This window comes from Suncus etruscus, chromosome 20, assembly GCF_024139225.1.
Source record: "Suncus etruscus isolate mSunEtr1 chromosome 20, mSunEtr1.pri.cur, whole genome shotgun sequence".
Classification (NCBI taxonomy): domain Eukaryota; kingdom Metazoa; phylum Chordata; class Mammalia; order Eulipotyphla; family Soricidae; genus Suncus; species Suncus etruscus.
The window spans coordinates 2,147,165-2,174,401 of record NC_064867.1 but is presented as its reverse complement, the minus strand read 5'-3'; the positions used below and the strand labels follow the sequence as shown (position 1 = coordinate 2,174,401).

The 27,237-nt window shown below is 51.9% G+C and overlaps 1 protein-coding gene across 9 annotated transcripts in view; it reads right to left on the bottom strand.

Annotated features, from left to right (window-relative positions):
- Positions 1-27,237, bottom strand: part of SCN5A (sodium voltage-gated channel alpha subunit 5) — an 83,345-nt gene that overhangs the window by 48,776 nt on the left and 7,332 nt on the right. For 6 of the 9 annotated variants that reach the window (XM_049766365.1, XM_049766370.1, XM_049766366.1 and 3 more), the window contains exons 3-14: positions 25,203-25,292; positions 24,031-24,159; positions 17,952-18,043; positions 14,412-14,642; positions 13,119-13,182; positions 11,910-12,051; positions 11,246-11,443; positions 9,804-9,983; positions 8,363-8,737; positions 5,175-5,177; positions 4,450-4,579; positions 3,442-3,680 (exon numbers count right to left, since the gene is read on the bottom strand). In XM_049766365.1, the coding sequence (XP_049622322.1) occupies positions 3,442-3,680; positions 4,450-4,579; positions 5,175-5,177; positions 8,363-8,737; positions 9,804-9,983; positions 11,246-11,443; positions 11,910-12,051; positions 13,119-13,182; positions 14,412-14,642; positions 17,952-18,043; positions 24,031-24,159; positions 25,203-25,292 (1,873 nt within the window). Of the gene's footprint in view, positions 1-3,441; positions 3,681-4,449; positions 4,580-5,174; positions 5,178-8,362; positions 8,738-9,803; positions 9,984-11,245; positions 11,444-11,909; positions 12,052-13,118; positions 13,183-14,411; positions 14,643-17,716; positions 17,809-17,951; positions 18,044-24,030; positions 24,160-25,202; positions 25,293-27,237 lie in introns of all 9 variants that reach the window. The other 3 variants (XM_049766367.1, XM_049766368.1, XM_049766369.1) reach the window with 1 other exon arrangement.

Sequence of the window (27,237 nt, the reverse complement as noted above, 5' to 3'; positions counted from 1 at the left end):
GCAAACCAAAAAAGAATGAGAAAGAGAGAGAGAGAGAGAGAGAGAGAGAGAGAGAGAGAGAGAGAGAGAGAGAGAGAGAGAGAGAGAGAGAGAGAGAGAGAGAGAAGGAGGGAGAGGGAGAGAGAGAAAAGAAAAATGTCTGCCACAGAAGCCAGCAGGGAGAAAGACGGGAGGGTGGGAGGGAAATAGGATATTGGTGGTGGGAAATGTGCACTGGTGACGGCTGTGATACAATTGTATGACTGAAACTCAATATTTAACAACTTTGTGACTGTATCTCAAGGTGATTCAATGAAAGAATTTATTGACTTCAACAAATAAAGCATGGGAACTCTATTGGAAAAAAATACTTCCAGAGAAGTTTTTATGTTTGCCATGTTCAGAGTCTCAAGATTTCATGTCACGGCCACTTGATGAGTTAATTCATTAGCAGGTTTAAGGAACACGCAAGAATAAGCCTGAACCCCAAATCTGTGTAATTCACAGATTTCTGACTGTTTTCCTCCTTTCCAGCTTTAACTGTGAATACAGGCTTCCTTGATAGTCCCAATATCAGAATGGGGACCATATGGAATGTTGGGGGATCAAACCCAGGTCCATCTCAGGTCGACCATGTGTAAGGCAAACACTCTATCACTGTGTGATGGCTCCAGCCCCTGTATCTTGTCTTTTTCTAAGTTCATTGAGATTCAAACTTGAGATGACTCTCAGCAGCACCTCCCTGGTCCCAAGGCATCGACAAAACAGCTCACCTATGTACTCTATTCTTTTGGAGGGGATAGAGTGTGGAGTGGGGGTAAGGGAGGAACACATTCCAAGCTGTGCCTAGGAGACCCAAGGACTCCCAAGGATATTCTGCCAATCGAGTAGGACAGTTCAATGACAGGTGCCAAGGCGGCAGAGCTGTTCAGGGCCTGCAGTGCTGAGGCTCACCAAATCCACCCAGGCATGTTCAGGGACCTCCAGAGCCACACCCAACTGCTGTACTGAGTGACTAGATGGTGCTGGGGTTCAACTGCCGGCCCCTGACCTAAGTTATCTACTTTAAGACCCTCCTTGTTTTTGACAATTGGGGGTCTTGGAGACTTTCTCCTCTATCTACTTTGATCTAGAAGTACAAAGAATGTGCCATATTTTATTTATTTATTTTTTGTTTTTTTTTTTTGGGGGGGGGGCCACATCCAGTAACACTCAGGGATTACTCCTGGCTAAGTGCTCAGAAATCGCTTCTGGCTTGGGAGACCATATGGGACACTGGGGGATCGAACCACGATCTGTCCTAGGTCAGCGTGTGCAAGGAAAATGCCCTACCGCTTGTGCCACTGCTCTGGCTCAAATGTGCCATATTTTAAAGTGATGCCTAGTTGCAGACTTTTCAGATGTTCTTGTCCATAACAACAGTAGTTTTATTTTGCCCATTTTCTTTGTTTATAATATAGGCAAAAGGTTAGATTAAATCTACTGATCTCCTTTATGGGATGTGTTTTAGTGAACTGCTTACAAAGAAAGGCTTTTCCTGGGCTCAACAGAGGAGTGTATGCTTTGCATGTGGGAGGCCCAGGTCTTATCTGCAGTACCCCATGATCCCCCAAGTACCACAGTGAGTAATCTTCAAACACAGAGCCAGGAACAGTTCCCGAGTAGTGCTGAGTGTGATCATACCCCCCTTCAACACCTCCCCCTCCAGAAAGAAAGGAAAATAGCCGTTTCCCAAGCCAACATTATCTTTTCTATTTTCCTTTATATTTAATATTTAGCTCATTTTAAAAAAATTACATAGAAGTAGTGACTGTAAGACAACCAACATCTTCCATACTAGCACCAAAGCTATCCCAACAGAACCAAACTGGCAATCATCCAACTACAAGACCAATACTAACAGCTGAAGCTCGAGTGAATGCAACTGTGACTCAGTCACCTCTTAATGAGTAAGTGACACCCCTCATGTTTGGTCACTTTGACTTGATGCTACAAAAACCAATGGATAAAAGATAATCAAATTCATTCTCCTCGAACCCACAGAGTTACTATCTGAAGGCCACTAGGACCAGGCAGCCATGATGACTGTGAGACGCAGAAAGACTGAGCAAGTTTCCCCTTCTGTTTTGCGAACAGAAGACAAAAATGAAATAGTAGGATTACAGCAAAATGGACTCATACTTATAAAAGAAAAAAAAAGTAGAGTAAATCCTGTAAATGGATTTACTGTCTATGGAAAGCTGCATGAGAAAACTCATGCCCCCGTGTGAGAAATCAGCCTGTAGGAACAATGGTTTGAGGGAGGGTATCACTGGGTGTTTGAACCCCTAAAAGGGTTCCATCTACAGGAAGAGAAAGTGTGGACCAAATGACCTCCTAGCTCCGTGTAAATTCAAGAATACTACTTGGAGGACAGTACTTATTTCAGTCAGCTCAGGCCCTCTCTGAAAAAGGATGACTGCATTTACCTGAATAGACTAGCAGGGCCCTGTCACTCAGGGATCGGAGACAGAAGCTGTGTGCTCTATTTCGATACCCGTTGGGCCTCAGTTTCCCATATTTATAGAGATAAGATAGGCTTTGATTTAATTAAGAATAAAAATCAGAACCCAGATATTTCTTCAAAAACAATCCTAATAACTACAGCTATCCTTTATTTAGAATGTCTTATCAACCGAAGCCAAGGATATTGCGCACATTATCTTATTCAGTCCTCATTAGCTTCCTATGAAGTTGGTACTGTCATACTAATTTTATGTTTATTGAATTCAACAAATACTTACTGCCCCAATTACTGAGACTAAGTAGTTTGTTTAAGGTCACATAGTAAGAGATGAGTCAGAATTCAAATCTGGCTTTGCCTAATTCACTCAATATACCCAGCTACCCATCCACCAAATCAACCATCTATCTATCATCTACCTACCTATATCTATCCACTCATCACTTCAACCATCCATCAATCCATCCATCATACATCCATCTGGTCATTTAACCACACACTCATACTTTCTATCCATCTCTTTATTCTGCCCTCTCTTCTTTTCTCCACCTAGACACACACCCTTTTTTCTGTAGCCAATAAACAGAAATACTCAGATAGGCATGTAAATCTATGAGAACCATCTCTCTTTTGCACATTATACCCTGCTTCATCTAACTGCCAAATCTCTACACATTTCAGGCTCATCCAAAGCATTTTGGTTTCTGTAACCTCAGGCATCTTTATTAGCCTTTATCCCTAATGACTCATTCCCAACAATATCTTGCAGCTGCCAAAGACTGATCCTGAGACTCCCTTCACAAAGATGTCTTTCATGTGATTCTCACAATCAGAAGATCTTTCTCTGTTTCCAATTCCTTTACCCTTACCCAGAAAGACCATGCCAGGTGGCTGAGTGCCATCTGCACCATGATGCACAATTGATGTTCATTTGAGGATCAGCAACCTGTGGCTCTTACCAGGTTTCCGACCTGCAGCATCTCCTCAAACTCCGTTGTCATGTTGTAGTGCTCCAGGGCCATGAAGAGAGTGTTGAGAACAATGCACATGGTGATGGTGAGGTCAGCAAATGGGTCCATGACCATGAACTTCACCTTCTGCTTAATGGACAGCCAGAGTGGGCAGCAATCCCAGATCAGGTAGCGTTGGGCAAAGCGGTTCCAACATGGTGGACACTTGCGGTGAGATTCTTCCAATTCTAAGGGGCCAGTCAGAAAGCAGGTATAACTGACTGATGTATCACTTAAGGTAAGAAGTAGGACTTATACAGGGAGTTGGCAAGGCTGTTATTGAATGACAATAACATTCAAGGGATAGCAAGAGGGGCAGGAAAGGCTGGCCTGTGTTCTGGTTTCTGAGTGTGGAAATAAATGAGGAGTCCACAGGATGTGGAAAAAAAAAACAGTAACGGCAGATATGGATGTTTTAAGACAGAGATGGAGGGATGGTTGCAGTAGTGAGGTGGCTGAGATAGGCCAGAAAAGATACGAATGCACATGAGACTTAAGGGAAGAAGATGGTGGGGTCAAGGTCTGAGTGAGATGGACGAAGGTGAACCTGGCCATGACAGGATGAATGCTACCACAGGACATTAGGAAAAGGCCAGGAATAGTCTAGAATAGGCATGTGGGAGGCAAAATGGCCCTTGGCAGATAAGGGGATATTTGGGAGAGGACAGTATAAGACAGACAAGCACAATGATGGCAAGGACAGAAGTTAAATGTTGGAAAGGAACATAACCATGGCCCCAGAGGATGCTCAGGAAGAAACTACCTGAAAGATATGTGGACATTTAGGACAGGGGACTGAGGCAGAAACTTCTGGTGGCTGTGGCTGTTCAAGGTAAATGGATCCTCTGGAGGTGTCAGAAGTCTAGACAGGAAGTGGGAGTTCTGGGTGGTCCTGAAGAGGGGTGTGTGTGTGTGTGTGTGTGTGTGTGTGTGTGTGTGTGTGTGTGGTGTACTCACCTTCCAGTGCACTGGTAAGGACGCTGACAGCACTCAGGGCCCGCTGCCTCTCTCCTGGCCCCTCGAAACCATCCAGGTATGGAGCCAGGGGTGTGAGCATCTGTGGCCTGCCCGGATCCTCTGAAGGTGTCTGGGAGCAACCAGGAGAGACAGGTCAGCTGGGGTCAGTGTTCCTGCTGGGGCGGACTTAGCTGGCCCAGAGTCAGGCACCAGGGTCACGGGAGACAGGATAGGTGGCTCGAAAGGACACTGCTTCTGGTCTTCTCTGCTCCCAACCTCCCCCTAGCTAGCCCCCTTCCGTTCTCCCACAAGTCACCCCTTTTCTTATTCACTATTTCCTGCCAGTCGGGAGGGAGGAGAGAAAGTTATAGGTAGCAGATGCTGCCTTATGCATCAGTACACGCAAAGACAATCTGGGTGTTTTCATGGAGCCCAAACTCCCTGAAGCCAAGAGCATAAAGCAGCAGAAAAGCCCATATTCTCTTGTGTCAGTGAAGTAAAGCAATTTACTCCTAACTCTGTGCTTAGGGGGTCCCTCCTGGCAGTGCTCAGGGGACAATATGCAATGTCAGGAATTGAATTGGGGTCAGCTATAACCAAGGTGAGTGACATAACCCCAGTACTAGCTTGCTGGCCCCTTGTCCCCAAGGATACCAGTCTAAGTCCAAGCCTCAACATTCTTGTGGCAACTGTCTGGCACAGAATCCTGAGTGCTAGTGAAAGACTGTCTCCAAGGTTTGGCTTCCCCACTAGATTCGTTCCCGACTGTCAAACACTGCCTGGCACTCAAGGTCACCTCCAGATGGATGGATCTTGGTTGACTGGATGCATCCTTAGGAAGCAGGACTCCTGAATTTACAGGCTGGGTCTGCCCTTAACTTGTTAACTGGACAGGGAAAATGAGGGTGAAGGTCTAGTACAGGAGGAAGGGGGATGCCTGATCAGTGCTCACAGTTCTGCATGCAACTGAGCATTCTCTGCCAATGGACAAGTAGACCTTCCCTTACCACTCTGGCACTGGACTAAATGAGACATGAGCACCTGGAGAGGCCAGCCTTGCCTCCTGCCAGCCTGGCAAAGCCTCACTATGTGCCAGACTCTTTTCAAACGAAACCTCAGCAGATGCGCTTTGAGGAGACCAGCGGAAGCAGCGAAGGCACTCCCAGGAGCTCCATGCCAGCTAATCTCTTTAACTTTTTTTTTTATGAACGTCTCCATCTTGCTTAGTTAATTCCCTTAACTTTGCAAATGACCCCCTTGGCCTGTTAATCCTTTTAAGTGCTACAAATGGGCCCCATGGCAGTGAGAATGGGTGAAGTCAGAGTTCCTGTAATGAGGTGTTTGAACTTGGATTCCTCCCGACATATGCTGTGCAAGAAGATGATTTTCTCCCTAATGAAATTAGGAAATTCTATTAGTTTTCCAGGCAGCTGATTTGATCCAGGACTGTGATCCAAGGCTGTGATCCAGGACTGGTCCTGCTGGGCCACCTGCAGCTGGGGTTCAATGCTCCGGGGAAGCCAGACACCCCACTTCCAGGTATCAACAAACCAACCCAGACACTGTGGTTTGTCCAAAATGTATTTCTAGGACCCTCCTGTTGGGCTCCCAGATCTAGGGGAGGATGAGGGCCCCAGACATTCTACAGTGCACCCCCAGAAACCTCTACCACTTCCTACTCAGTGAAAGCCATAATGGATCATAATAATAGCAACTGAGTATAGACAAATACTGGATGGGGTTCGAACTGGTTCTAACCTGGGAAGGTCTGAACTGTTGCAGTCCTCACTGCAGCCCACAGACATAGATATTTGGTTCTTTTATTATTTATTTATTTATTTATTTATTTATTTATTCTTTTTGGTTTTTCGGCCACACCTGGTGACGCTCAGGGTTTACTCCTGGCTATGCACTCAGAAATCGTCCCTGGCTTGGGGGATCATATGGGATGCTGGGGGATCGAATTGCAGTCTGTCCTAGGCTAGCACATGCAAGGCAGATGCCTTACGGCTTACGCCACTGCTCCAGCCTCAGATATTTGATTCTTTTAAACAGAACCAGTCCAGAGGTGCCCCAGAGCACAGAGCTTAGCCTTGTGAGGATGTTGGCTGCCTGTCTGGAGTTTGGGTTCCACAGGAAGTAGAATGCATGTGGTTCTAGGGACCAAATTTAGGGCACTGCATATGCCAAGCATTGACCCTTCTCTCCTGCCCCATGGATATATAACTTTTAAAAAAAAAATGCTTTTGTGGGCCCTATCTGTGACCTTCAGGGATTACTCCTGGCTCTACGCTCAGAAATCACCCCTGGCAGGCTCAGGGAACCATAGGGGATGCTCATATGGGATGAACCTGGGCCCATTCTAGGTTGGTCACATGCAAGGCAAATGCCCTACTGCTGTGCCATCGCTCGGCCCCATGGATATGTATGTTTTTTCCACTTTATAGAAGAGGAATCGAGGTACCGAGAAAGAAACCTCTCTAGGTCCCACAGAGAGAGCATGTGTTTGAGCTGGAACAAAATAGCCAACTTGGCTACAAAGCCCCACCTCTTTCCTTTTGATAGGATGTCCCCATCCTGAGAGTCTCTGTCCTGCTGAAGACTTGGGTCCCTCTCCTGGCTCCGCTGGCCTTGCAGTCTGCACTGCTGTTTACCCTTTCCCCCTGGTGAGCAGCTCTGGGCGTCATGCTGAGGTAGGGCTGGCAAGCTACTGTCGGTGTGACTGGCGACAGAACACTGAGTGCTGAGACTCTGTTGGTCTCTCACAATGTGGCTGGTCCCTCCCGACAGTGCAACTCCTCTCTCCTCTGCCATGCTTCCCTCTAACAGAAGGGATAGTCTTCTGCCCCAGGGTTTTGGTACCTGGGCCTAGTCTAGCATAGTGATGGCCTAGTCTAGAATGCTTGCCCTGGATGATGTAACAAGAGTGCGTGTGCTAGCATGACCCTAAATGCTGGTACATTGAACAAAACTGCTTTATCCAGACTTGCTCATGGTTTCCTGCAATGGTTCCCAAGAGTGTTTTTATTTCACTGAGGCAGAGAAATAAAGTTGCTTGTCTCTTGTCCACAGCCACCCATCTGGTGAGCTGTGCCCTGGGATTCAGTCAGTTTGTATTTGGAATCTGAAGGCCAAGCCCAATTCTCCCCCCAAACTCTGTGTTCCTGAAAGCATCTTAACTCCTTTCTCAATTGGGGTTCCTTGGTCCCCTGTCCTACCTTTCTTCTTCCATAGCATGTTGGATTTGGCTGATGTTATTAAAACCGTAAATTGCTGGGATAATCCAGACTTGGTGAATAATTGTTGTCTTCTTGAGGCTCTAGCCTTTTCTGAGGAAATTCCCCACACCTCCCAGCATGCCCAGGAGCAATCCTGGCACACACAGGCCTCTTGGACACAGGTTCTGCACCACCATGGAACATCCATGACTCGGTCTTTACCAAGTGCTGAATCTATCATTTGGGGACATCTCAAGCAAAGTTCAGGAAAGTGGCGCTCTCAGCCAGCTTATCCTGACAGTTCAATGCTTGAGCAGTGACATGATGCTACTCAGGTGAGCAGTACTGGGAACCAGGGTCACCCTGGCCAGCCTGGGGGCCACTGGACCATTCTTAGAAGTACTCAGAAGGGGTTTCCAGGGTTACACCTGGAGGTGCTCAGGGGGCTAGACAATATTGGAGATGGCAATAGGAGCTTAGCACTTGTACATGGATGTGTACCAACCCTCTGAGCTCTTTCCCTTGGCCCAAACAATCTAACTGTGCTCCCTGTAGTACCACATTTCCCTTGTTTTGTTTGTGCCTGGGTGCCCTGTCACAGGCTCTGGCTGGCAGAGCCTAGTGTATAACAGATGCTCAGCAAACTCTTGGTGAGTGTTTGGGGGACCTGGTGTAGTGTCACAGGGCTGGCTCACCGTGTCTGGGGGTCGCTCCAGCATCATAGGGCGGAGGAGGCGGCTTCCCAGGGAGGTGGCGTCAGGCTCTCCTGCTCCGAGCAAGGAGACCACGCCATTGCAGTCCACCGTGCTGTTCCTTTTGCCATTGAGGACGTGGCTAGGAGTTGAGGCCCCCGGACTCGACTGTCCTCCCTGGGCACTGGGCCGGCGCAGAGGCCAGGGCACTGGCAAGGACATGCGGTGGCTCTCGCTGTCCCCAGCTGTGCTGTTTTCATCGTCGGCAAAATCAGTCTCGGAACCCAGGTCTCGCCGGCGGAAGGTGAAAATGCTTCCACGGCTGGAGCGTGGCCTCATTGAAGTCTTGCTGAGTCCATGGGTGAGGCTCAGACGATTCTGGAGGAATAAAACCAGGATGGGACAGCTCATACTGGCTTCTCGGAGCAGGGAGGTTTTAGATGGCCCAATGGGAAGTGGGTGGTGTTAGATTACACCTTACTTTTAATTACAACAAAGATCATCCCTGGCTCCTTTGTATGTTTGTTTACAACTTGGATTTACCCCAAAACAGAGATGGTCTTACTTGGAAACCTGGGTGGGACTGGCTCAGGATAGCCTGAGCTATCTGTCCTTACTCTGTCCTTACTGCCTTACCCAGGGGTGGTCTCTGGACGCAATAAAAATGGCAGTTCTGGGGCCGGGAGAGATAGTACAGTGATGTTTGCCTTGCAAGCAGCCGATCCAGGATCAAAGGTGGTTGGTTCGAATCCCGGTGTCCCATATGGTCCCCCGTGCCTGCCAGGAGCTATTTCTGAGCACACAGCCAGGAGTAACCCCTGGGCACCGCCGGGTGTGACCCAAAAACCAAAAAAAAAAAAAAAAAAAAAAAAAAAAGGCAGTTCTGGCAGGCAGCTGGCTCTCTATATAAGGTAGAAGGCTGCTGGCAGCCTTGGTCACCCTCAGCCTGGTTTGGATAATTTCATGCATGACCTGGATTCAGACTTGCTCACCTGGAGTTGGAGATACTTCACGTGGGGTGATTTACAGGATAGGTGGGACTTCAGGATGATTAGGGAAGGGGAGAAGGACTAGAGGCAATTTTGGACTTGTGGGGTCCCTGAATCCCTAAAACCCATTATTTCTGGGGCTTCTCAGAGCCTGAAGAGGGGATTCAGGCAGAAACGGGGAAGGGCAGTCATGCCACTTACTCACTGAGAATGCCTAGACATTTCTTCCAGGTGTCCTCTATCCCAGTGCAAGTGGGGGATATACTGACACCGAAACTTACTCCATCCCTGTGTCCAGCATCTTTTCATACTTAGAAGGGCCTCAAGGGATAGGACTGCTGAAAGGGGCTCACAGAGGTTTCCCTAGAGATGCAGCTCTGGCGCTGCTGCTATGCCCGACCCCTCTGCTGCCAAGGCCAGGGGCCAGGGCCTGAACCACACAGGAGATCACCTACCAGCGCTCTGGGGCCATCCTCTGAGTCAGACTTGGGGAACCTGTCATCCCCTCCATCCTCCGTGCCGGAGGACATTCGTTTTCTCCTCTTGCTTCTTCTCTCGTGTGTGGTCACTGGGGCCAGTGGGGACATCTCCAAGGAGCTTCGAGACACAGTGTCCACACCCCGGATGGTGAGAGCCTGGAGGGAGAGGGAGGATGGAATGTTACTGAGAGTAAACACAGCTGCAAGAGAAGGCAGGTTTAGCCACACCGAGGGTCTCACATTTCCCAAGAGTCAGTGGGGCAGCCCAAGTGGCTGAGGACTGCAGGTAGATCTAGGATGTGATGAGAAAGGCCTTGGAACCAAGGGAAGAGAGTAGTGGTGGAAGAGGACATCTTACAAGTGGGGGACCGCTGGGTAGGGAGCACTGAGGACAGAGGGGGTGACAGAACCGGAAGGCAGGAGTTTTTCCAGAAAAACTCTTCTAGGGGCCAGAGTTATAGCACATTGGGTAGGGTGTTTTCCTTGCACAGGGCTCACTGGGGCTTGATCCAAGGCATCTTATATGGTCCCCCGAAGAGCCTGCCAAGAGTCATTTCTGAGCACAGAGCCAGGAATAACTGCTCTGCAGTAAATGCTGCCGAGTATGGCCCAGAATAAACAAACAAGAAACCTATTCTAGAAGGTTCCCAATGTCAAGGAAGGTGTCCTGGATAGGCAGAAGTGGATGTCTTGGCCCAGATCTTCTAGGGCTCATACTATTGTTTCTAGTACTACAGTGTGTGGGGCTGTGAGGGGATAAACAGTGGCATAGGACTTTTTGTTTGGGGGCCTCACTTGGCTGAGCTCAGGCATTACTCCTGATGTGGCTCAGGGGACCTCATGAGGTTATGAGAATTGAACCCGGGCCAGTTGCTGCAGGCAAGGCGGGCGCCTCAACCTCTTTGCTATTGCTCTAGTCCTTGAACTTACTTTCTTAGCTGCTGCAGGCCTCCAACTTTGGGCCTTATGGACTAGTCTCAAAGGCATTTCTTGAGCAGAAAACGTGGTCCATGAACAGGGACCTCCTTGTCATCATGTACTACACACACGACCTACATTTGCCAATTCTATTATTTATTTAGTTAGTTGTGGTTTTGATTGTGGGCCACACCCAGCCGCACTCAGGGGTTACTCCTAGCTCTGCACTCAAATATAGTAGCTCTTGGCAGGCGTGGGGGACCTTATTATGGGATGCTGGGAATCAAATCCGGGTCCATCCTGGGTCAGCTACGTGCATGGCAAACACCTACTACTGTGCTATCTCTCCAGCTCCACCTTTGCCACTTTTACCTAGCAGGAGCCTCACCCACAGGCACTGTCTTCACTCAGTTTTTACCCAGAATGCATCCTGCTTCCAGGCCCTCACAATCAAGGGAGAGGCTCTGTTGGGAGGTTCCCCAACTGCAGTGCTCACTCACCTCATGTTCCTTCTTGAGCATCTCCATGGCTTCTTGGAAGCGCTTTTCCTTCTCTTCGGTCTCTGCGATGGTGGCTTGGTTTTGCTCCTCGTAGGCCATGGCAACCACGGCCAGGATAAGGTTCACCAGGTAGAAAGAGCCCAGGAAGATGACAAGCATGAAAAAGATCATGTAGATCTTCCCAGCGGATCTCAGTGTCTGGGGGAACAGTGGGGGAAGCAGAAGTCATCCTCACCGGGTCCCCCTCCTGTGTCAAGTCAGGCAGGTGCAAGTGCCCACAAGGTGGCTAGGACAGGGGCACCATGGACACAGCTTGAGTAGAGAGGAGGGCACATCCCCCCTACCGAGGGGAGTGTTCAAAGCCACAGCGAATAGACTCCCTACACAGGGGTGTCACACTGACAGGAGGGAGGGGAAAGCCACATCCAGGGGGGAACAGTCCATCATGGCCTGCAGAAGCTCCCAGAACATGAGTACCCTAGAAATAGGGATGGCTGCTGGGTCCCCAGTAAACTTAAGTTTCTTTGATGCCCTAGTTTCCTAGGCCACAGCTGCAGGCTCCCTGCCCTCTCCCTCCTCTGCTCAGGCCAGTGGGAAAGCTAAGGGGCCACCCCCACCCAGTCACTTGCACTGCCTGAGCCCCCGCCTGGTGCGCTCCCCACACCTGCTGGTAGAGGCGTTCCCAGCAATCTTGCGTCATCAGGCGGAAGAGCGCGAGGAATGCCCAGGCAAAGGAGTCAAAGCTGGTATAGCCGTGGTCGGGGTTCTGGCCTGCCTTGAGACAGCGATAGCCTTCGGGACACGTCCTGTAGCCAGAGAACATGCTCAGCCCCCTGTGCAAGGGGTCCTGGGGCCCTGAGATTCTAAGCCTGGAGTATTCCCCCTGGTTGTGTGTGTTGTAGGACCACGAGGTTTTCACACTAGGAACCAGTGTCACATACAGCCCCTTCATGACTTCTCGGTGCACCAGTTTCATCCCAGCTTAAGCTGCTCAGTCCACCCCAGTTCCCTCTTCCCACCCACAGGCACTGTCTCAGCTAGTGCTGAAGACCCAACCCCAAGTCTTCTTAAAGGAGGCCTGTGGACCCCTGATGGGGAGCTGAGCTGGGGTGAGGGTGGGAACGAAGCTGAGCTCGGCAGGGTGGAGCACAGGATCCAGGGCAAAGGCTACGTCAGGGGATTGAGTGATGATTGTTGGGGTGGAGAGCGGTTCTGGCCCATGAAGAATATGCCCATTCACTGGAGTGCATGCCTGTCACAGAGAGGGAGACCAACATTGCCCATGAAAGGATAGCCTGTGTGTGTATGTGTGTGTGTGTGTGTGTGTGTGTGTGTGTGTGTGTGTGTGTATGAAAGAGAGAGAGACAGACAGACAGACAGAGACAGAGACAGAGAGAAAGGGAGAGAAAGAGAAAGAGAGTACACAAGAGGGAGGGAGAGAGAGAAATGGGGGAAGAGGAAGAGCAGTGGGTCAATCTCAGACAATCTCCAGCTGAGCAGGAAGGCTCTGGGACAGGCTGAGGCTGGCAAGTCTGTATGTCTCTGCCCCCAGCCTGTGGCACTGGCACTCTGACCTGGATGGAGTGGTTTGTGCCAGAGCACAAACTGGTCAGCCCAGGCCCCACTTGCTTGCTTCCTGGGGATGCTGCCCTCACCTCTGATTTGTGCCATCCATGGGAGCAAGCAACTAGGGTGTCCAGAAAGGAGCCCTTCCTAGAAGGGCAGGCGGACTTGCAGACTCTCTCTGCTACTTTGGGCTCGCAATTCTGGGGTCAGAGGTCACACAGGGTATAGAGGGAAACACAGGGGCACTGGTCAGAGCACCATGTTCTTTCCTGGCTGGGCAGGTGGCCCTGGGGGCAGTGCTACATACCCGGCATCTGAGCTGTTCCCACACAGTAGCACATCGGTGGTCCCTTCCTTCAGAATGTAGTTATCTGGAAGAGAAGAACTGAGATGAGCAGCACAGACACCTGGGATTGGTCTTGGGTTCTCTCTTCTCTGCCCTGGCCACTGGCCTCTGCCTGTGCTAGACTCAGGCTTTCCCAAGGCTTCCTCCTCCTACTCCTCCTTCTCAGAGGTGCAGCCGCAAGACCCCGTGCCCAGGAGACAGAGGACAGTCTTCACTGAAGCTTCTTTCTTGTCTCTATGACCGAAGGGCCTTCAAGATCAAGTAGGACCCTGAATGAGGTGGCAGAGGCCTGGTGGTGGAGTTCCAGACTGGCTGTCACAGACTATTGCCTGGCTCAGGGCCCATATCCTCACACAGAGGTGCTGGCCCCAAATTCAGAATTGGGGGCTACATTAGAGGAGATACTAATACCCCTCGCCCCCAGTCCCATCTCTGTGACCATCTACCAGTCTCACCTCTAACTTCCGCCTGCCAAAGTACAAATCCACCATGCTAAGCACCCACCACTGACTAGGGGAGAATCCCCAGGACACCAGCCCAATTCACTGAGAAATCATGGGGTGTTTCTGGAGCCTTCCAAGGAGGCTTGGTGTATGGCCAGCTATAGCCTAACCACAGAAAGTTCATTTTCTACATTAGTTATATTCATTCTATCTAGTCCATAGGAGCCCAGGACCAAAACTGACCAAAACTGGTCAGACATCAGTTATGTACACACACACACACACACACACACACACACACACACACACACACACACACACACACTCACTCTCACTCATATACATATATATATTCCAGCCTCCAGGCCAACGAACACATTCTGAGATGGAAGAGTAAAGTAGGGACAGGATAAAGAGGGGGTTCCTCGTATATCCAGACATGAAGCTAGCCTGCTTCCTTTCCTGGTGGGGATTGTGAAGCCACCAAGAAGTCCCAAAGCTAAACTGATACCACCCCAGAACTACCCTGCCATTACCAAGTTAACTCTCCTCCCCAGAAGCGGAGTCCCATCACCCGGTCTACCCCTGGTTCAGTGGCCACTCCAAGTGTCATCGCTGCCCCTAACCAGGTCTCTCATCTAGCATCCTCCTCCCGGTTCCAGTCTCTTCTCCCCTCTAGCCTGAGGGTCGAGGTGGGGAGGAGCACACATCAGTGCCTCTATGGAGAAAAGGGGTCCTGGGGACGCCTGGGGCTGCCCCAACCCTGGAGGCCGCCCGTAGCCCTGCCCTGGGCCTCAACACCAGTGGGCACCTGGGTGGTTGAGGTAGAGGTCCAGCGACTCCCAGACCTGGCCGTCGGCCTCCACGGAGCCGTTGGTGTCGTTCAGCAGCGTGAAGTTGCGCACACACTTGTGGCGGAGGTTGCCCATGAAGAGCTGCAGGCCGATGAGTGCGAAGACACTGAGGCAGAAGACCGTGAGGACCATGACGTCGGCCAGCTTCTTCACAGACTGGATCAGAGCCCCCACGATGGTCTTCAGACCTAGCAGGAGGCGAGCAGGAAGGGGTAGGGTTGCCCGCAGGCCCTGGGTTCCCCTTTTCTGGGATGGGGAGGTCGTGGCAGGCCACCAGGTGAGAGAGGGGCAGAGTGACAGACTTGGCTGGCTTAGGCATTTCAGACCAGACCTCTCTCCTTTTGTTCTTCACTGCTACACTGCTGTTCTGGTTCCCTCACCCTCAGACACGTCCCGTCTCCTCCCCCACCCCGTGGCCGAGACTTTCCAGAGGGGTCTCACCCTCTTTGCTTGTCATCAGTCCAACCCAAATTTTTTTTACCCAAGTGTGGCAATGAGGCCATTTCTGGCCAGGAAACAAGTGCCAGGGCCTGTTTTCTGCTGGCCGGGCCCAGGGATATCAAGCTTGCATCTTGGACTCCTTTTAGTTTTGATATTCTCAGGGGCTACACCCCGTGGCACTCTGAGGCTCTGAAGTCACTCCTGGTAGTGCTTGAGGATTGGTGAGACCACATGGTGTCAGGCAAGTGAACCCAGGTTTTCTACCAGCAGAACCTGAATTCAGCCTTCAGAGCTCTCTCTAGCCAGGTCTGTCATTTCCCAATGGATTTCTCAACAAAAGAAGCCAGTTGGGAAACGAGAGGGTGGACTGACAAGGAACCTGCCTTAATCTGGACCTCACTGCTGGCAAAGGGTGATGGCGAGGTCTTGGGGGAGGACCCCAAGACATTCTCTCCTTTGCCCCAAGCTTGGGGACCCAGGCCAACCCAGTCCTCCCAACGCTGAGGCCCCACTGTTAGAAGCCTGGCCACTCCTGCAGAAGCCAAAGCCACACAGCAAGGCGAGGGACAGAGAAACACGTGGACACGTGGCCCAAGGCAGCCCCGCACCATGTCTGAGCAAGACATGGGGTGCCAGGGTCTTTCTGTCCGCAGCAGGGCCCAGCCCCTCCGAGACACCCACTGCCCCCAACCAAGCGGCCAGATCTCAGATTAAGCTCCATCCATCCACCGTCCAGCCGATTAGTGTGAAGACCACCCGTGGCTACAGTGCCCAAGGCTGCGTACCCCTGGCCTAGAGATCGGGCAGCAACAGGCCAACACAGGGGCAGGGGCCACTAATGCTACCACCTGCCCAGGCTCAGAGGCACACAGAGTTCTCTGTAGAAATTGTCCTGGCAGGTGTTGGCAACTGCCGGCACAGGGGATCTGGGGAAGGACTGGGCTACGGGTGGAGTCGGGGAGGCTGGCGATGTTCATTGGTCCTTTGGATGCCAGAATTCTTTCTCTGGTGGTTCTAAGACCCTTTGTGGGTAGGTACACTGGAACCTGTCCATTGGCAGTGAGAAGCCAGGGGTAGGAGTGGGGACAAGGAGAGGAGAGTGGTCTGCAGTGCGAGTCACTGAATTTGGACTCAGCCTCACTTGCCAGCCTAAAGAGCATCCTTGGACTGTCAGTCCAAGGCACAGCAAAACATTTCATAAGGTGTGGGATGGTCATTTTGAAAGACTGTGTTGGAGGAAGTAAGTGGTTCTTTCTGAAAGACCCAGGATGTGAGAAGAATTCTGTCAGGCTGGCCCAAGAACCCTAACTCTCACTTCATAACCTTTCCACGGGGGAAAGTCATCCACTGTCCAGAAGGACCCAGGGCCATTTTCAAATTCAGCGTGGGACACCTCCTCTAGGGAGACTTCCAATTTTTAGACGCCTTTTGGGACTGAGGTCTGCTGCCTGCTTGGTTGCTGGCATCTCGAAGAGTAACATGGGGTCAGCCTGGAGGCTTCCTTCTCTTCCAGAAAAGAGAGCTGGTTCCCTTTTGTATAAGGAAAGTGACAGACAGAAACATCTTATCTGTGGGAGACAGTGGGTTCTGGGCTCCGAGGCTGTTCTTCGAGTCCAGAAGGCAAACTTGAAGGTGTCTGAACATGACTCCACAGGTCAACTCCATAGAGGAGACTGGGAGCATATGGTCCCCCTACGATTTGCTGGGGTTGAGGCCACTTGTGAGGGAAATCCTTTGGTGGGTTCAGATGTGGAGAGAGAAACATTCTCTCTCTGTGCTCCCTGTGGAACACACTGGAATCACACTATGAGAACCACATGATGCTGCTGATCAAAACCAGGGACAGCTGCACGCCAGGCAAGTGCCTTCACTGACTGTGGTCTTATTCCAACCCACAAGGGAGATTTAAAAAAAAAATCAGCACCCACCACTTTCAGGAGCGAGTGTGACTGCCTGGCACACCTCCTCCCCTCAGCTCTGTCCACCCCACATTGGGGGTCTGTCTCAGTCCTGGCTGTCTTTGAAGATGTGTCTCCTCCAGCCTACCTGGGCTGCTTTCACACAAGGTCATGGAAGGTGGCACTAGGCTCTAACCTCAGGGCACAGAAACAATCAAGAGCCCTTGGGGAGCTTCCCCAGAGGGATGTGGGTGGTGGTGGTAGTTGATCCTCTAGGGAGGCCATCTGGACTTCCAGGCTTCCTGGGGACAGTTGCCAACATCTGTCGGGGAGAATTTCTCCAGTCTACCATGCACATTTGCTATTCCTCTACCGCACCATGCAGCGAGGGCAGTTAGACACCAAGGCTTGAGGACATCTGTCCACAGAATCGCTTCCTTTCACCCGGTTGGCTGAGCTCTGGTTGCATCAGGATGCCACTTGACCAGCAAAGGCAACACCACTGGGCTTTTTTGCTTTGGTTTTCCTGCCAGATGTGCCTGCTGTCTCTCTCCTTCAAGGACCTCTTTTGGGTCTTTGTCCAAGGAGGACACTTCTGGCGGTAGTGAGTCACTGGTCATGTTACGAGCCAGTTGCAATGGAATTCCTCTCTAGGGGGAGAATTTGGAGCCTCCAGGGCCTGAGGGGTGCACCATGCCCCCCTGCTGTCTGTTAGAGTAGGCACTGCTGGGAGGGAGGGGATAGTGGTGTCTGCCACAGGCGACCCCCACATCCGAGTTCTGGGAAGCGTATTCTGGGGACAGGCTCCCTTAGAAGAGGTCATCCCGAGGGTCACTTCAGCCTCCCAGCCAGCAGCAACAGTGGCGGTGGCAGGAGAGGTTGGAGTGTGTCCCTGCAGCCTTGGCGTTTAACCTGGTTTTCACCTGAAATGACTGATATAGTTTTCAGGGCCCGGAGGACTCGGAAGGTGCGTAACGCTGAGACATTACCCAGGTCCACAAACTCAGTGATGTATCTGTAACAAGGGAGATGCACATACAACACAATGACGACACGCCGAGGAGGAGGAGGGCACACGGTCAGAGGGGTGGGGTGGGGGACACAGAGAGAGAGAATCACTTGTAGCTGAGATCGACCAGGTCAACCTGGGCATCTTACCTGGGATAACTGAAATAGTTTTTAGAGCTCTCAGGACTCTGAAAGTTCGAAGAGCCGACAAATTGCCTAGTTTTATATTTTCTGATACATACCTGCAGAATCAAACCACAGTTACCGGGGATTACAAAGCAGAACTGCCTTCCCACCACGCATACCGCTCCCTTGCCTCTTCCCCCAGGGGAGGACAGGGTGGCCCAGGGCCTTCTCCCCACATTTCCTGCTGATCACAACCCTCCAGACACGGGGACATCAGCCTGGGGACATAAAGAACGCCCAGGCCATAGCAAGTATAACTGAGCATGAAAGGTGACATGAAACCCAGTGGCAGTGAGGTTTAAGTTGGGATCCAATGGCAAACCATTTTCAGGCTCAAGCCATGCGCCACAGGAAGTGGGGTTCTGCTCTTCATTTTGATCCCAGAGTTGGGGTTCAGTTGGCTCTGTTGGTAGAGCCACAGTATCCCTGTCTAGGCTGTCTGGGCTGATACTCTTCCCCCCTGAAGACACGGGACAGGGTTTCCCAGGGCTGCCCATGTGCTCCCCCTGACCACAGATCATCAGAAGGAGTGGCTCTGAAGTCCTTCATGCTTCAAGATAGAGATGCCACTTGTACCCAAAGGATGATGCTTTGGGGAGAGAGTCAGTCTCAGTGCAGTATGCAAGGCCACCACCATTCAGTGACCAACAAGGAGAAGCAGGAGATGGGTCCTTGGGTGACGCTAGCGGCTATCCTATGTGTCCTGAGAAGTGACTCCCCTACCCCAAGGATGTCCTTGTTCTCTGTAAGAGTGAGGGCCTTAGGCAGTGGGCAGCCCTCCCCAGATCCATCCCATTTGGGTCTGAGTGGAGTTTAGTGGGTTGAGTGGCCCTGGAATCCCTCCAGAAGTGGATGATGGAAGGAGTTGGTGAGCAGAAAAGAGCCATGTGATGGCTTGTCTGGAAGGCGGGTGGACTGTGTGACAACACTGGGAGATAGTGGTAAGTGACTGGTGATGTTTCACCAAGACCTTGCACTTTGACAGCCAACATTTACCAGAGCTACAGATGCCTACCAAAGAATGGGGGACTCAAAATTGGCAGTGGCTTCTCCCAGAGTGTTTGCCCTGACCACTCAGTGATGCTGGCTTGGTGGTACTGGGTGGATAGCGTGTGGGGGTATGTGGCAGCTGGGCACACATACCCTGGGTATCCAGGGCCATTCCCCACACTCAAGGCAGAGAGTGCTGGGCACAAAAGTCAAAGGCCAGGAGGATGCTTTGGGTAGATGGACAGGAATGGTGCGGCTGAGTACAGGAGTGGGGCTAGATGCTTCAGTTGGGGACATCTGTGAGACAAAAATTCTAAGGATGGAAGCCTGGAATTTGGGGATGTGGAGCTGGAGGAGGGCCTGGCATGTCTGGAGCCTATTGGGGACCTAGTGGCTGCCATCTTGTCCTCCAGCTAGAGCTGGAGCCTGACTGCCTCTGTGCAGGGGCCCTAGAGTGTGGCAAGGCTGGGAAGCCCGTTTCTGGCAAAGATCCAGCTTCTGCAGTGACCCTACGCTGATTCCATCCTCCTCCAAGCCAGTCTGTTGGGCTCAGACAGGCAGACAGGTTGTGGACGAGCAATAGGGGACCCTGACTGAGACAGGTGGTGTGGGGGTCTGGGGTGAGAATTCGCCCCCTCACACCAGTGGGGTATCCTTCTGGAGGCTGAGGGAGAACCCCCCTCCACCTCTACCCCTTTGGAGGGGCTTCCAGACAGAGGGGGCAGCCAGCCTCACTCTGCCTTGCCTGCCACCCTCTCCTCTCTGCCCTCCCTCCCTTCCCGCAGGTTCCGTTTCCATAACAACCCCAGAAGGTGGGAGGCTGTGCTAACTAGCAGGTAATGCCCAGCTTGGAGGGGGCCAGAGGAAGAGCTTCTTGGAGGGGGTGCCCGGCAGGCTTTGGGGGCCCTCCCTGCATCATCCCACAACCTTCACAGCGGGTGGGGTGGAAGATCAAGGGAGGCTAGGCTGGAAACAAGCTAGAAAAACAAGCTGGAAAAAGCAGGCTTGGGGTTGCCTTTAGGAGTTTGTTTCTAATCCCAGCATTGCTGGTCCCTCCTATAATAGGAGGTAGTGGTAGGGTCTCTGAGCCTCAGTTTCCCCACCTAGCGAATGAAGGACAGGGTGGGGAAGGGATTTCTTGAGATAGGACTTCTCTGCCGCTGGGGACTCCTGAATGATGTTGGGAGCCCTGAGAACCTTCCTGGTCAGAGTAGATTGCCCTGCATTAACCCTGGTACTGACACAGCACACTCAGGCCCTCGCAATGCAGCACTGACGTTACTAAGAGAATGGAGCATCTTTTCCAAGAAGCTTGGAAGAGAGATAATGGTCTGGTGGTTGTGAACCCTGTTCTGTGTGCTTTGCCCCTCTGTCTGGCACAGAGGAGGGCACAGAGGAGGGATCTCATGGAGATGGAGAGGGGCTCTCACAAAGACCAGGCAGGATCTGTTCAGGGCCTGAGGACACAGTGCAGCTCCCAAAACACTGGGTTGCTTCCTGATGTTGACAAGAGGCCCTATCTTTGCCCGGAAGCACATATGGATGGAGAGATGATGTCGTGGCCTGTTCCTGCTCTGGCGCCAGGATGGGAAAGTTGGGAAGGCCCAGACTGACTCGCATACAAAGCCCTTTCCTGAGTGCCAGGTCTTAGAATTGCTGTCCCCTTGAAGAAGCAGCCCGGCTGCCTGGGTCCTGTGGCCCCATGTCCAGGTCAATGCAATGGTTCAGCTCCCACATGGAGAGTGTCCCCTCTTTCCCCAACCTCAGACCGGCCTCCCTCCCAGGGTTCTCCCTGATAATCCTGCCGCTAGACAGGAGAAAACAGGAATAATCAGAAGAGAAATGCCTTCCTCTTTCCTCACTGAATCAATTAAGGCCAAACTTCACCAGCACCATCACAGTTTCTCCTTCCTTGCTCTGAAATCCAGTGTGGGGCCTGGATCCCACCCTCAAGTCAGCCTATCACTCCTTCTACCCCCTGACAGTCTCCCCTTTATAGAGACGGTTTCCCTAAGCCCACCAAGTACCTCTCCTCATCCAACATTATTCCCTGTCCCTGTTTCACATCTGGTCTTTTAAAACTTTTTTAAATAATACATTTGGGGGACACATTCAAAATTTTTAAAAAGTAGTGCTTAAGGATTACGCTTAGCAGGCGTGAGGGACCATATTGGGTGCTGAAGATCGAGTCCAGTCAAGTGTCCTACCTGCTGTTCTACTGATCTAACCCCTCACCATGCTGTTTTAAATTTGGGGGTGGAGTCCTCTGATGGTGCTTGGGGGTGTGGAGCTCTTTCCAGTGATAATCAGTAGAGTAGTGCTGAGGGCCATCAGAGCCACCACCGAGGTACTCAGGGATGGTGCATACCGTGACAGGGATGTCCATCCTCACTCCAGCTTTCCACCCTCCTGAGCTTAATGAGGTACATAAGCCAATACCCCTGCACTGGAGCTCTCCTGCCCAGGTTGCCCCTAACCCTAACTTTACACTGGACACTCTTAATCTAGAGGTGGGTTCATGTGTAGTTCTCACTTCCTGGTCTCTCCTGAGTTGAGGCTTTGAGGACGACACTCTTTCTTTGCCCCCCCCCCCCCAACCTGCCCTCCAATGCTCCCCTCTCTAGCAGGTGTCTTGACCTCAAGACATCGAAGCACCCATGGGCTGGCCCGCAGGCGCCATCCCTTCCCTGGCCACTCTTATTCCTAGATGATCTCATCCGGTCTTCTGGCTCTAAATACCATCGGCATCCTGATGGCTTCTAAATTTACATTTCCTCCTCAGACCTCACCTCGTTCCTGAACTCCAAACTGCAATATCCAGTTGCAGCTCAGCAACTGGTGCTAGCAAATGATGTTCATTCCATGCGGCACCTCTGATGTACGCCTGTCTGTCCTCGGTCAGATCTCTCTCCAACCTCCCTCTCGACAGACTGTGACTGTGTTCACCTTGTAGTCCCAACTGCAACCTGCCTTGGGCCTCGTGGCTTGCCTGCCGTGTCCAGTCTACCCAGAAACTGACGAGGTTACTTCCCCCCCCCAGGTATCCCTGTCTCTCTGCCGTGTCTCTTCTGTCTGAGTTGGCATTGTAGCTGGCCTCCTAGCTGCTGTCTGCCTTCTCACTCTCCACAACCCCTGCTCTCTTGGTAGTGGGGGGCTGATCTTCATGGAGCCCAAGTCAGAGATGGTTGTCCCTAGCTTAGATTCCCACTGGCTCCTTCCTAAAAATTGCTAGGTCTGAGTCAGCTCAGTCTCCTTCTTTCTCCCCCTCCAGCTGGAAGCCTGGTGGCTCTCCAAGCAATGCTTGTCCAGCAGTCCTGGGCCTCACAGTTAGGCTCAGGGGACCTGGAAGTACTAGTGGTCAGTCACTAAGGCATCCCCAGAATGCCCAAGGATACATATGGTGCCAGGCAGCACTCAGGATCTCACCCATGTGGGGCAAATGCTCCACTTATTATTATTTTTTTTTTTTGGTTTTTGGGTCACACCCGGCAGCGCTCAAGGGGTTACTTCCGGCTCTAAGCTCAGAAATCACTCCTGGCAGGTTCAGGGGGTCATATGGGATGCTGGGATTTGAACCACCATCCTTCTGCTTGCAAGGCAAATGCTCTACCTCCATGCTATCTCTCCGGCCCCAAATGCTTCACTTTGGAGTCATCTCTCTGGCCACATTTTTTAATGGTTACCATCTGCATAAGTGCTTGAGGGTACCCTGCTAATGCTTGCTAGTAGTGTGGAACTGGTGGGCCACTCCTGGGGTCTGAAGGTGCTTAGAACCACCAAAGCCAGAACCACCACCTCGGGACCCCTAAGGTTCCCCCAGCAGCTTTCCAGAACAGTGTCGTTTCAGGGATTAGCACAGGGTTTATGCTTCACCACATGAACTCATGAACTCTCTTCCTGCCTCCCTATATGAGTTCTAAAAACTGTGTCCTACCTCTCCTGCAAGCGCCCCTAAGCAAGGTATAGTGACCCTCTTTCTTCTCTCTCCTAAGAGCAAGGTTGTTACCCTCTGTAGGGGATCAACAAAGGTTCAGCACAGATGAGGCCAATTGAGGAAACCTGAGAATATTGGGCAGCAGGTGCTTTGCCAAGTCTCTGGCTCCACCTAGCCCAGCACTGTCCTTCCACCAGTGGGAGACCAAGGTCCTGCAGGCCACACTGGCCCTACTGTGCTGACCCCTGCTCCTGGCCTTTGTGTGGTTCCCAGCTCTGTCTCTGCTGAGCTCTCCATACCACCAAGCCTTCTGGAAGTGTTTGTGGCCAAATCCCGGACCATGATCCATGCCCAAGAACACAACATCCACTGTGAGTCCTCCCCTCATCTCCAAAAGTCCTGCCCAGGGCAGGGTTTCTGCATGCAGCTCCATGCCAGACTCAACCAATGCATGGAACCCCACCTGCTAGTCTGTGAAATGGGGATAAATGCCCCGGGCTGCCATCTAGTATGGATCAAATCATTAAGCAGGTACTTTTATAAAAATGTGCCAGACAGGTATCTGACTGGGGAGAACTTCTGAGGCTGGCTAAGCTCAAAGGGAAGGTGTAGTATTTCAAACTGGAATCCCAGTTTCTACTTCCAGTGATCCAGACATGCCAGGTCCAAATACTGGCTCCCTTGGTTGTGCAGAGAGCAAAGGGAGTTAAACCAATATCCCCCTCCCCTTTTTTCAGGGAAGTTTTGGGGGGGGTACACTTGGTCGTGTTTATGTAAGGCATGAGCTCAGGGCTTACTCCTGGCTCTGTGCTCAGAGGTCCCTCCTGGTAGTGCTCCAGGAACCATGTATGGTGCCTGGGAATAGAAACCAGGTAGGCTGTGTGCAAGGCAATAGCCCTGCCCAAGCATTATCTCTCTAGCTCTTAAACCAGGAGCCGGATGAGGTTCCTGGAGTCTGGGGCTGTCACAGAGCTCCAGGCGATGGAGTGGCCTTGCCCACCATGCCCACAGGAACCCTGTGCCCCAGCAGTTAAGGGGGCTGTGTTGGGCAGAGCTTGTGCACGGAGGGACTCCTCAACAAGGTGCGCATGTGCGTGGCACAGCACGAGCAATACTTACGCCATGACGATGACGCTAAAGTCCAGCCAGTTCCACGGGTCTCGCAGGAAAGTGAACGCGTGCAGGCAGAAGCCTCGAGCCAGGATCTTGACTAGAGACTCGAAGGTGTAGATGGCAGTGAAAGTGTACCTGGGGAGGAGAGAGATGGCTTCTTAGGCAGGAGGGAGCCCTCAGAGATCCTTCCTCGAGGGCAGATCTATTGGGATCTATCAGGATCTATCGGCCCAAGCTTGGGGAACATTTGGTGGTGGCAGACACCTGTCAGGGGCTGGGGCTTGCTCCCATTTGTTTACTCGGCAGTGTTTTGTTTTGTTTGGGGCCACCACCACTGATGTGCTCAGTGATCACTTAGGGGACCACATGTGTACTGGGATAGAATGTGTGTGGGCTGTGTTTTAAGGCAAGAGCCTTAACCTCCCCTACCCAATGGTTCCCCTCTTTTCTCCCCCAGGCTGTCTTGGTACTGGTATTCCTCTGGCTCCCCATTCAATGCGTAGCCCCTGTAGGAAGGAGGAACACTCAGTCACAATCCTTCACCCCGAGCTGGATTTTAGGCAGTGAGTGACCCGAGCAGGGTCCAACCTCAGATGCCCACAAGGGGGATAGTCCAGATATCTACTCAAACCTGCCAAAGTGAATGTTCTAGCCCAGGAGACTGACTGGGGGTTGTTCTAGCTGTCCAGCTGCCTGGAAGAGGTCCTGCAGGGCTGCGTCCCCAAGAATAGCAGCTGGAAGCAGGCCTGGGCTCTGATGGCCCTCTGGGGCCTGTGGGAACTCGGATGGTCACTAGACAAGCTGCTCTGGTAGCAGTAGGTCACACCACTGCAAGGGTCAAAGGCCACTTGATAGCATTCAGTATTTATCGAGTGCTGAAAAACAGTTCCACAAATGCTATTTCAAAGCCTTCTACAATGTCCTTCACTCTCCTTGGGTTGCATGGGGAGAATCCCCATCCTGACAACGTAGCATTCTTTCTCTCTGGAAGGTACATCTGAGAACAACCAGGAAGCAGGGCTGTCAGTGAGGGCAGGGGCTGGGTCAAAGGTCGAGGCTTCAGGTGGGCAAATCCTGGGGCCTGGAAGCTGCTGTTCTCTTTTGGGGTCACTTGGGGGTGGGAATGTGGAAGGGAGTAGATAAGAGGAAGGTCTGCTGGGGGGCCTGCAGGTACTCACTCGACATATTTGGTCCAGGGCGGAGGGTCATGCTGAGCCATGAACACGCAGTTGGTCAGGATGGTGCACATGATGAGCATGCTGAAGAGCGTGGCCGGGTCAAGGAGAACAAGCATGGGGGATGGCCAGACCCCCCACCGCCTATGCGTGGAGACATGAATGTGCCAGCCTGACAAGCAGCTGTGCCCCCCAACTACCTACCCCTTTCTCACATCACTGGCCCCCAGGCACTGACAGGGTTCAAAGAGCCACACTGTTAGGGCCATTCTGTTTCCTGCGTGGCCCCTCCTGGGCAGAAGAACCCCTTATTATTAAGATTTACTCCCAGTGAAAGATCCCTGCAGATGGCATCACGATCAGAGCACTCTCAATGGAGCACTTTCATAAGGACAGCTCCCTCTCCATGACTTGCTCTGACTCCTTGGTTTCTGCAGCCTCTGCACCCCAAGGACACTGGCCCCTGACCAGTTTACTCCCTACAGAGCCATGGCCTGTCGCTGTGCCCACATCCCGCCAACTGGGCATAGTTCAGAAGCGGGGATATTGTGACATCCTCAGGCTGAGTCTTGAGCAGATTTGTCCTGGTTCTAAGTGCTCTCACAAGTCCCTGAATGCGCTAAGTCCCACTGGCTAACTGCAAGTTGGACACAGCTTCTATGCCTCCCTTCCTCCCTCAATGACTTCCCTACCTCGAAGAGCCCTGCCAGGAACCGACAGCTAGTCCCAGCAGGGCCACCCAGCTGCCCTCACAGAGCCCCTCCAGGCCCCAAGGAGAGTCTGCGGCTTAGTCCCTGGGGTCCCCTGGCTCATGCTGCTGCACACTCCGGTCCCACACATGTAGCTGCCAGCCGAGTGATTCCCTCCGGTTGCCGGAACCGCGGTAACTGAGCTCCAGGGAATGCCTCCTTCCTCCCTGCCATGGTGCCAACTTCTCCATTCTGGCCTGGCAGACTGGAGACAGACCTGACCGGGATGCCGTGTTCTGCAGAGAGTGGTGAGGCCTCGCAAGAGTTCTCGTTGGACATCCTCCTCATCCTCAGATCCCTTGTCTCAAATTCCTCTTTGAACCCAAGTAAGATCTGGGGGGATCACCAGCAACACCTGGCTTTGTGCCGATGCTTCCTCCCCAGACATGAACACTCTCCACCTGTCTTATAGTCATACTCACCATCTACTGCTAAGTCATGACTGTCTCTCATAACCCCACAAGTACAAAAGTGATAATACTAAGAGCCAATAATGATGGAGCCCCTCTTGGGTGCCAGGCTCTGCTTTCTGTATTCTGGAGGCAATCCAGTTTTCCCACTAGTCCCAGAAGCTGTGGACTTTCCATTTAACAGCCACAGAGACTGAGGCCCAAAAAGCTCCATAGAGAGATACAAGCATTGGTAAAACAATGGCCTCCCAAAGACAGGCACTTCTTAGCCTCTGGAGACCATGATTGTTGATTTATATAACCACTGACTCAGTGATGGATCCTGAGATGCGGTTATTTGGGATTAACTGGGCAGACCCCAAGACATCACAAGGTCCTTAGATATGAAAGTGGGAAGCAAGAGGAATGCAGATGAGAGACACTCCAGAAGCTGTGGCTGGCTTGAAGGATGGATCGGGGCCAGGAATTCACACATCTCTAGAAACAGCAAAAGCCTAGAATGTGGTTTCTTCTGAGGCGCCTCCAGATAGGAACGCAGCCCTGCCTAGAGCTTGATGTCAGCCCAGAACTTTCTGGATTTCTAAGCTCCAGAATTATATGGTGATAAATGGTGAAGTTGTGGTCATTGTGAAGCAGAGAGAATGGGAGCAGAAACAGAACTGGTCACTGCCTGGATGCAGGCCTCTGCCGAGTCCTACTGCTTAGCTGCTCTGCAAGCCATCCCACAGCTTTAGGGTCACCAGACAACCCCCCCCCCCCACAGCATCAGACCCTCACCTGCCAAGGGGGATGCACTCAGCCTCAGCCACCCGTAGTGTGGAATGAGACCCAGTGGAGGGAGCAGCTTCAGCAAGAGCAGAAGGCTACCAGAATGAGGAA